We start from the raw sequence: 10810 nt of genomic DNA on the forward strand, positions 1-10810 counted from the left end.
CTCGGCCTCCTTCTCAGCACTCAGGGACACCGTCCTCACCTCACTCGGTCTCCTTCTCAGCACTCAGGGACACCGTCCTCAACTCACTCGGCCTCTTTCTCAGCACAGGGACACTGTCCTCACCTCACTTGGCCTCCTTCTCAGCACTCAGGGACACTGCTTTTGTCAGGGCCGCCAGTGCTCTCCTTGTTGCCAGTTGAGTCTCATCTTTGTCCTTCTGTCACGTCATCTCTTAGCTGCGCCTTCTCTCTTTCATGAAATACCATCTCTTGGCTTCTGAGACACCTTCCACCCCCTCCCCTGGCTGTTTTTGAAGTCTCCTTTGCTGTCTCCTCCCTGGCCAACTTCTAAACCTCAGAGTGCCCACTGGCCTTGTACTGAGACTTTCGTGGTCCCTGTCTGCACTCAGTCCCTCCCTGCCCTCCTCCAGGCCTGGTGTTTTAGCGGTCTGTACATTCATGATGCTCAGATACAGAGCTTCAGGCCTGGCCTTCGCCATCAACTTCATAATTTCAGATTCATTGCCTGTCTCAGCCCACGTCGTACACAGAAGTCGGCTTCCTTACCTCCTCCCCAGCTGGCTCCTCCCTTAGTGGTCCCCATTTCAGTGAATGCCACCACCATCCCCTGACTTGCTCAAACCAAAACCCAGGCGTCATCTTAGATGCTCTCATTTCTTCATCTCCTTCATCTAATCCACAAGCAAGCCCTGTTCATGAGCTCTGCAGCCAAACACAGCTTGACCCTTTGATCTTTCCCCACTTCCATTCATCCTTTGCCCAGTGTATTGAAATGGTTTCTGTCTAGTCTCCTGGCCTCTTCTTTACCCCCTCTAGAATGATTGTCCCACACAGCAGCCAGAGTGTAAAACCCTTCAGTGGCTTCCCATTGAACCTAGAATGAAATCCAGATTTCTTACCCAGGCATAAGAAGCCTTCCATGATGCCACCTCCCTACCTCCCTTACCCCATCTGGAACCGCCACGACCTCCCACCAGCTGCCGCACTCTGGCCGTGCTGGCTTTCTTCCCCAGCATGCCAGGCTTGTTCTTCCTCAGGCCTTTGTGCTGGCCTTGCCCAGGGAGCTGCCCCCAGGTCTGCACGGCTGGTTCTTTTTTACCACTCAGGGTCTCAGATTTATATCACCTCCTCAGAGAAGCATTCCCAGAGTATCTCATCTAAAGTAAAACAGCCTCTTCATGCCTACCACTCAGTCACTCTCGGACGTTAGCCTGTTTTATTCTCTTCACAGCACTTACTGCAAAATGAAATTGTATCATCAATTTTCTTGTTTCATTTGTCTTCCAGCAAGAATGTAAATTCTGAGTGACTAGAGAACTTATTTATCTTGTTCATTGGTGTACCCTCAGGACCCATAACAGTGCCTAGCACGTAATAGGTGTTTAGTAAATATTTGTTGAATGAAATCTGCACAGGTTGCTTCTACCATTTCAGTGGCCGCCTCTTCCTAGAGAATAAAGTTCAAGTTCCTGGAAATGGTTTGCAAGTCCCTCCCTGGCCTGGCCTCTGCTTGTTGTCCAGCTCAGCCGTTCTTAACTGGCACTTTTACCCCCAGAAGACATTGGGCAATGTCTGGAGACGGCTTTGATTGGTGTAACTAGGGTGATGCTACTGGCGTCTAGTGGGTGGAGGCCAGAGATGCTGCCGAACATCCTGCAGTGCAAGGACCGCTCCCACCACAAAGATTGTCGGGTCTAAAATGCGAGCAGTATATAGAAGAAGTCAGCACAACGGGACCAAAGCAGAAAAAAATAAATAAAATACCAGTAGTGCTGCAATTGAGAGTCTAGCTGTATCTTTCATAATCCTGCCATCACACACAAAGCTCTAGCCACACTGAGAGGCCATGTTCTCTGTGCCTCTGAGCCTTGTACTTGCTGATCCCCCATCTGCACCACTCCTTCCTTCTTCCCCATCACTTCCCTCTGCCGACTGTTCCTAGTCCAGATAGAGTCTTTGGACAAATTAATGATAAAGCTTTACAAATTAGAGTTCATTTGTTTTGGTAGCTTTGGGTTAATAAAAGTAACTTAAGTTTCTACCTTAGATAGAAAGTAACTTCCATATAAATTGTTTTCTTCAATCAATTTTTTTGATGAATAAAGCTGTTATTATGGAGGACTACAATATGACTTCTGTTGCTTAGCCGATCACAGAGAAAAAATGAGGTGAATTAATAAAATGGCATCTATGCAATTAGAAATTGTAGCCATAAAGTTAAACTTTCTCAGTTTTTAGGTATGATTTAAGATATTTAAATACATACTAATGAATTTTCACTCCTTTTTTCTTATATTTTGTGCCACATAAAAATATTTGCTTTTTTTCCTTTTTAATGATTAGTACAAGTGGCTTTTTTACATTGCATCAAAAATTATGAGTAAGATAATGCCATTCAAGAACAAAAATGAGGTTTAGGTAACTCAATTTATTAAAATTGCTTGCCAATTCATTTTATAATATTTAAATGCCATCAATAGGACCTTGATCCCAGTGTTGCTTTATGGATTGACACTCTGCCTTTATTCTACTTGGAAGGCAAAGCGCTGCAGCCCTGCTTCCCCCAGCATTCCCAGTATTGCTGAAAAAGGAAAATCCTCTGAGGCACAGGGATTTGCAAAGACCCCAACTAAGTACTTGAAAGCTGTATAGATGTTAGTATCTATGAGCAAGTGAATTACAGCCCATTAGTTTGTTTTAAAACTACAGTTTATATTTTATGATTTTTCAAATCATAAAGAAGACTTTTTAAATGATTGTATTCATATAATGCTCTACTTGCATGCTTATGAGTTTATAGCCTATTTCAGATCAGCTTATACGATTAATTAACACTGCTTTCATTGCAGCCTTTTTTTTTTTTTGGCAAATGAAGGGTTTCATGCCCTGATTTTTTTTTTTTTAAAGTTTTCCCGAGAACAAAACATCTTAAATACTTTTAAAGGATAAAAATATTCTCTCTGCCATTATGTATTTGTTTTGTTGTGTTTCTAACACTGTAGAATTATTTTTGTACATGACTAGATTTAAAAAGCATGGTTTTGTTTTGTATTTTAACTTGGTAAAGCTAGGTATTGGCTTTGAAAATAGTTAGGAAATCTTTTAGCTTATCTATGGTTTTATTTGGAATTTATGTATCACCCTTGCCAAGACACCCCAAACAGGCGCCTACCCATTTTACTTACCCAGTTATCCAGAAGCTTCTCACCAGGTGGGCACTCTAGCCCTGCCTTCCCATAGCTCTCTCGCCTTTTAGTCCTCCAAACCCATTGCTGTCGAGTTGATTGTGACTCATGGTGACCCTATGTGTTAGAGAGCAGAACTGCTCCATAGGGTCTTCTTGGCTATAGTCTTTATGGAAGTGGATGGACAGGGCTTTCTTCTGCAGTGCCACTGGGTGTGTTCAAGTGGCCAGTTGCAAAGCACTTGTGCCACCCAAGGACCTTTTAGTCCTCCAGCTTTACCCACTTCTATAGTTATTTACTCATTCTTTCCTACTGCAAAACATTTACTGAATTCCCTATTCATGTACCAGGCTGTGTTCTCGGGGACAGGGATATGCTGGTGAATCAAAGTGGTCCTTCTTGTAGTGACAAAATCAGAAGTAATTATACCTAATTATGCATGATAAAAGGAGCCCTGGTGGCACAGTGGTTGAATGTTCAGCTGCTAACCCAGAGGTCAGTGGTTTGAACCCAACAGACACTCCGTGGGAGAAAGATGTAACAGTCTACTTCCTTAAAGACTACAGCCTTGGAAACCCCAGGGGGCAATTCTTCTCTGTCCTGTAGGGTCGCTCTGAGTCTGAATGGTGGGTTTTGGTATGTATGATAAATCCTATAATGGAAGGAGGTACAAAGGACAGTGGTGAGATAGGATTTTAAAAGGCAATTTGGCTTGGGGGATTGGGGAAGACTTGACCAAGGGCAGACTTTCTGAACTGGACTCCTGGATAGAACAAGGAGGGAGGTGGAGCTGGGGTGAGATTCCAGGTGAAAGGAATAGCAGGACTTAGTCGTGACCATCGTTGGCGTAGAGGCAGGCTTGTGGTCTCCATTTCCTTTTCCTCCCTCCTAAATGGTGTGACCAACATAGTAAGTCTTGTTCCTGTCATTAGCTATAATGTTATACTGCATTTTGAATAAATAACTTGAGGTAGGTTTTCAACTCAAAAGGAATAATGAGCCTCCTCAGATAGAAAATCGGAAACCCTGGTGGCACAGTGGTTAAAAACTACGGCTGCTAACCAAAAGGTTGGCAGTTCAAATCTACCAGGCACTCCCTGGAAACTCTATGGGGCTGTTCTACTCTGTCCTATAGGGTCATTATGAGTTGGAATGGACGGCAGTGGGTTTGGTTTTTGATTTGGTTTCAGATAGAAAGTCATCAGGGAGCTGTCTGCTGTGTCTGGCGTTCTGCGCCTTGAGTAGACCTAGATTTACTAGGAGTAATGTGCATCTCTTCATCTTTCCTGGTGTTCTCTTTCTTGTCATGAGACTTATTGTAAATAAAATGTTGCTTTGTCTGGGGTGTTTTTATTTTGGAGAGTTGTTGTTATTTTTTCTTCAAAATTGATTTATTTGTGGCTAAGAGGGAAGACTGAAGAGGCAGCTATTAGGTTGTATTTCTGAAGAGTTTCAAACTCTAGAAAGAAGATTACGATAGAAAGAAGCCATCCAGCTAAGAGTCTTGAATTTCACCCTCCACAGCACTTATCTTGAAAGGTGGCTGGACGGGCAAAGGGACCCTAGAGGGAGAAGGTGGGAACAGGCCTCAGGTTAAGACATTTTAAGTTCTGACTGGAATCAAAGAAACTGTAATTATCAAAAGTCAGTCCTTTGAAAGGATTCCTCTTTCCTTTGTTGGACATGTTGGCCACTGTTAAAGATTATTATTTTTAAAATTCCAGTTTTTAATTTGACAGATGGTTGGCACACATCTGACTGCCAGTGCTGAGAGAATTCATGTGGGTGGCGCCCTCATGGTTCGTGTGTCACTGGGCTTGTTCCTCTGTCCCTCAGTCACATGGGATGGGAGCCAGTGCCGCCAGCAGGCCACAGGGAGACAAGAGCGCGGCACTCACTGATGGCCATGCTCTACTCACCCTCCACCAACTCCCCAGCTCCTTCTCATGGTCTCTCTTCCCAGAGTGCAGTTCAGTAGCAGGTAGAAGGAGAATACCTTTTCAAGTCCTGAATATAAATTCTTTGTTCTGTCAGGATGCAGTATTCTAAGACTGAGTTCTCTTTTTGCAGACAGCGGCTGCCTGTGTGTGAGCCCACAGAGAGGACAGCGTGTTGTCTCTGAGGACAAGAGGGCGCTGGGAGGGGCCGTTCCAGGGGCTGGCTTCCATTTCAGAGTGCGGAGAAAATGCCACCTCTTTTTTTTGGGCTTCTCTGGTTTAAATTTATTGGGTTTATTGGAGTAATATTTCATCAGATATGAAGTTTCTGTCTCCTTCAATAGCAGCTTTGTAAAACTGGCCGGAGAGATGCAGAGGAAGGTCAGCCGTGTTCATGCCATGCTGGACTAGCTCACCCATCTTTTCTTTCACTACTTTAGTCAATAATCTGATGGGAGCATTTGTTTAAAATGGCCATTTTAGGGTCACTTAAGATATATCTTCATTTTAGTAGAAGGTACACCACTACCTTCCTACTTGAGAAGTCATTTTTAAGTGGGACTCAAAATTGCAGGCTTTCCTCTGGCTTTAGAAAGATGTAGCAGCCTCTCCACACGAGCTTCCAGCATTGGACTGAGTCACAGTCGGCCCTCCTGTGGTGCCAGGCCCTTGCTGACTTTTTCCATAGCTGTCGGTCGCGGTCACAATGGAATGAAGCAGTGGGTTCTTTCAGATAGATACCACATAACACATGGTCCCTGTCCTCCTGTGGGTACAGGAAACGGTGCAGGGCAGGAAGCCATCAGGGTACCAGCCATGTACACCTCTTTCTTCCTGGCAGGCGTACAGTTCAGGAGATTGGGCCTTATTTCCATTTGTCATGAATATAAGCATTTTTATTTGGCATACCTGCTAAAAATAGAAAACTAATAATTCCACAGATCTGGGTTGGCCTATTATACATCTTGAATATTGAAGGGCGTGTTTGTAAAACTGGAACTCCAGATTCACTCGCTCCAGAGGAAGCCCTTTACTGCCCTAATCGGAGCAGCCGTCTCTGGGCTGCGTGCCTTCCCCCGCGACCCCCCAGCAGTGGCCATTAAGAAGGCACAGTGTATGGAGCTACGTGCAGGTCTGTGTGCTGGTGTGTGTGTGTGCGCGTGCACGTGTGTGTGCCACACCCGTGAGGCAGCTTCATTAGGTTAAGGTATGAAAATAACAGTGATCGGATTGGCAGGTTTTGGAAATTGTTTAATGTGGTAAAGTTTAAAGCTTTTAGAAAGAGGCCTGAGCCAGAGACAGTGCAGGTACTGGCAGGTCTACGAAAGCGGCTGTAGTGAGGGTGACACCACTCAGCTCCGTGTGCCTCTGCCCCCCAGTTTCCCAGCGCCCGAGCCACATGCCAGGTGGCGCGCTGGCCTCACAGTTCCTCCTCACAGCTCTCCACAGGGCCTTCTCACCCCCACCCTACATACGTGGACACCTCCGCTCAGAGTCAGTCGCTGTCCCGGTGGTGGAGCTGGGGTCACACAGAGGCCTGTCTGATGCCAGAGGCTGGGCTTCTAACAGTTCTGCAAGGCCTGGAATCAATGCCTAGGAAGTGACAAGTCTCAAACGAGAAACAGAGTCGGCCTCAGATGAAATAAACATCTACATAAAAAAGAGATGAGCTGACTCAAACTAACCGCACTGAGAAATGGCTGGCATGTTGCTGACGAGACCAGGGAGCCTCACAGACCCAGTCAGGAGCTCTGCATCCTCAGGAAAGTACTGCTGGGCCAGGGCTGGGAAGAAAGCCGAAGCCCAGTGCTGTAGTGCCTCTGAAATGGTGCCTTTGTAACAGGACCAGTCAAAAGGACGCACCAGAGAATATGCAGCTAGTACTGTCTAATGGAAGGATTACCCACCTCCCATAAATCAGGGTCCCCTCCTGAGGGTGTGTGCTTAGAGCCTGGCTCCCCAGGCAAACTGTGAGACCCTGTGAACACGCCATATTAAGACCTTCCAACTCCTCTGCTCTGCCTCTTGGGCTCCAAAGCAACCTTCTGCTGGTAGTAAAAACCCCTACACAGAGTTTTCAACACTGCCCAGCACACAGGGACACTCTTTCATGGATTCGTTCTTTCAACAGATTGATTAAATGCCTGTGAAGTTTTTTCCCCCCTCTCCTCCCCTCTGGCTCTGAGGTTCTGCTTCCTTTGAATGACATGACTATATTCATTATTCAGATACACAGCTGCATCCTTAAATGGGAAAGCCAGCTCCTGTCCCTCTGTGGGAGGGAATAAGTATCATGGAGGGTTGACAGTTTAGGGCACTTGCCTTCCAGATTCAGAGTGGAGCTTTATGTTTTAAGACCCAATAGATTCATACTTGGAAGAAGAAAAGAGACATATTTCATTTTTCTTCCAAGGTAGCTGCAGTGTAGCCCGTCCGGTGTATTGGTATTCAGGTAATCCTCTGCTCCGTGCCGTGAACAGTGAAGTATTATGCAGTCAGCAAAGGTGTCAGTCTCTAATAGCTTTGGCTGTTTTCCCCTTTTTAACATTTGATGACTGATTTTTTTACTTCTTTTAGATGAAAGACTTTCGAAGTAAAATGCAATCAGTGTTTCCAACAATTCCCAAGAACTCCAAATCGGCTGTTGAGTGGGAGGAGGCATTGAAATCCAAATGAGATGAGCATGGATGACTTCTACAGTGAGCTTTCCAGAAAGGGCGGCTTTGTTCAGGCCACTGCAGCAGAGGGACTCGTATCGACTGCTCCTTGGGGACGTCGGACCCTCGACTATGCCTCAGCATCCTTGTCGGGGGCCTGGAGACTGACAGTGTTCCTGTATACTTCACTTTAAACCGGATTTGGTCAGGGTGGGTGTGCGTGTATGCGTGTGTGTGCGTGCACGCGCACACGTTGGGGTGGGAGGGTAAGTTTTAACCAAAGTGAGGAAGATTTTTTAAAAATCATAATGATAGAGATAACATTCTCATGTGAGGAGACCCAGTGTAAAACTTCTGTTTATGGCTGTAACCGTTGAAACCAAGTTCCTACCTTGAAAAAAGAAAATTTATAATCAATATATGATGGAAAATCTTTATATAAACAGACTCCTATACCTCCGCATGTCTAATTAATTGTGTTTCAAGAGCTTTTCTTGTAAGTGTATGACTGTCAGAATTTGATGGGCTTGTTCCCATTAGCAGAGAAAAGACAGAGGGACAGGCAAATCCTGGACACCTGGAAGTGGGCGAGGCTTCACTGTCCTGGCCGCAGTCTTCACTTTGCAGCTAACACTGCTGGTCACCTGCTGGCCTCACCCTGCAGCCTCTGAGTTCCTACACTTAGAACATGAAGCTGGTGACAGACCCTGATAACCTGAAAAGGCCCAGTTGGGCTAAAACATGATGATGAGGATGGCATGGGTATGAAATGTACTTTTTAAAATAGTTGGTTCTGGGCCCCTGAACGCTGCCTGACAATTTGTAGCTTTGCCTCAGCTGTCAAAGTAAAAATAGCCCAGTTACCACCTATCTTAACACATTTGTTTAACTGGAAAGTCACCTGAGTATTGAGTCTAAATAGTCAGTATTTAGTACCGCCCCCTAATGAAACTGCCGCTATTAAATTCTTACATACGCACCCCAGCCTCACCTGTCCTCCGGGATCGCTTACAAAGAGACAGATGGAGAACGATGTCTACGTGCGGTTATTTTTAGTGGAGAGTAAAAAGTTTTGAAGAAGAGAACTATTTTAATATGTCAGTATGTCCAGAGAAATATCCTCTGGTTGAATTATCATTTGTGTAATTTCTTTGTAATTGCTTAGGTTGTAATTAGTCAGCAGTCAGGTTTAATAAAGTACATTTGAAATTTGTTATAATGAAACCTTTAAGTTCTAAGGAAAAATTTTAAATGAAATGTCAAGTGCATAATGTAACATTTTTCTCTAGACCATGTTACCCTGTTAAAATCACTGTATTGTTAATTAAACAGGTGTAATCAGCACCTGGGATTCATATGTAACATGTTCAGAATCCAAGACTAAAAGGCAAAAGGATTGTGAAATTGATCAGGGCACGTGAAATAGCAAAGGACTCTTCACCTGTGTTTTATTTTTTTTAACTAAATCTTCACTAAGGAGAGGTCCGAGCCTTTGAATGAAACGAAGACGAGGCTGGAGCCAGACTGAGCAGGCTCTTGTCCACAGCATCAGCCTGAGCCCCATCTGCCCTTCGTAGATGGGACAGGTGCCACCTAAAACCATTCACAGCTAGAATTCAGATGCAGCTTTTTCTTGGTGGAGGATGTCTACTGATTTTTAAAAAGCTGGTGGCGCAGTGGTGAAGAGCTCTGGCTGCGAACTAAAAGGTCAGCAGTTTGAATCCACCAGCTGCTGCTTGGAAACCCCTTGGGGCAGTTCTACTCTGTCCTGTAGGGTCTCTATGAGTCGGAACCAAGTCAACGGCAATGGATTTGGTTTTTCGGTTTGTTAGGAGAAGGTGAGAGTGTCTAGCTTTTCTGGAGTGGTGAAAGGGAAGTTAGGCACAGCTGTGCTTCTGTGTAACAGACTTCCGCCCCGGAAGCTCCGTGAGGCTCGGGACTCCTCAGGGCCTGGGAAACTTGTGATACCACCTGCTGCGGGTGCCGCAGACCCAGGACCTGGGGTGGGTGGGGGGAGAGTCCGCACAATAGGCAAAGCATTTCATTAACTAAAACAAACAGGCAAAAACCAAAGAGGATACCAGCTGCCTAAACCTAAAGGGCACTTGCCTGGGAGTTGATGGCCTGGCCCCACACCTGGAAAAGCCATGCTTCTTGTGGTGCTGGAGTCCCTGGGTGGTGCAGCGGTTAGCACAACCAAAAGGTTAGAGAGTCAAGTCCACCCAGAGGTGCCTCCGAAGAAGGGCCTGGCGATCTATTTCTGAAAAATCGGCCACTGAAAACCCTACGGAGCACAGTTCTATACCCCGACACACACGGAGTCACCATGACTCGGGATCCACCCACAGCAGCTGGTTTTACTGGTTGGTCTCATAGCTGCACGAAGGTGAGATGACCGTAACACCACAATTGCAGTTGTTTTCATGGGTTGACGAAGCAACATGTACCGCCATGTTTTTTAGGGAGGGGAAAACACAATGAGTAACTTTTTATACTCTGTTAGGTCATTTCTGGTGATTTTGGATCTATTTTAGTTTCATTTTCTGAACTATGAAGGTGAAGAAAGTTTAACCTAAAACTGCAAGGGAAAACAAGTGCTGCGTCATGGGCAGTGAGCAGTGCACGGCTGAGGACGGCTGTCTACGAGAGCGACTGTAGTGAGGGTGACACCACTCAGCTCCGTGTGCCTCTGCCCCCCAGCTTCCCAGCGCCGGAGCCACGTGCCAGGTGGGCGCGCTGGCCTCACAGGCCCGGCTCGTGGGAGGCCTGCATGAACGCGTGCGTGGGGACGAGTGTCTGAATACGTATGTGTGTGGTATGTGTGGTGCTTGCAAGACCCTTTGTGTGTATGTTATTGTCCTTAATGGTTGACGGACAAAGTCCCTGTAATAGAACCACACACAGACTCCAATTACAATTTAAAAGCAAAAATAAAGTAACAAAGATGAAAATAAAAAAGAAAACAAGCAATATGACCAAAATGGTATTTTTTCTGCCATCAGAATCCTGAT

The 10810-nt window shown here is 45.5% G+C and overlaps 1 protein-coding gene across 1 annotated transcript in view; it reads left to right on the forward strand.

Moving 5' to 3' along the window:
* The window catches only part of TMEM242 (transmembrane protein 242), a 35043-nt gene extending 26069 nt beyond the window's left edge, over positions 1 to 8974 (forward strand). Inside the window, exon 4 of the mRNA XM_004368809.2 lies at positions 7720 to 8974. Coding sequence (XP_004368866.1) covers positions 7720 to 7818 — 99 coding nt within the window. The 3' untranslated portion in view covers positions 7819 to 8974. The remainder of the gene's footprint in view (positions 1 to 7719) is intronic.
* The last annotated feature ends 1836 nt before the right edge of the window (positions 8975 to 10810 follow it).

The sequence above is a fragment of the Trichechus manatus genome, unplaced genomic scaffold (assembly GCF_000243295.1).
Source record: "Trichechus manatus latirostris isolate Lorelei unplaced genomic scaffold, TriManLat1.0 scaffold00002, whole genome shotgun sequence".
NCBI lineage: Eukaryota > Metazoa > Chordata > Mammalia > Sirenia > Trichechidae > Trichechus > Trichechus manatus.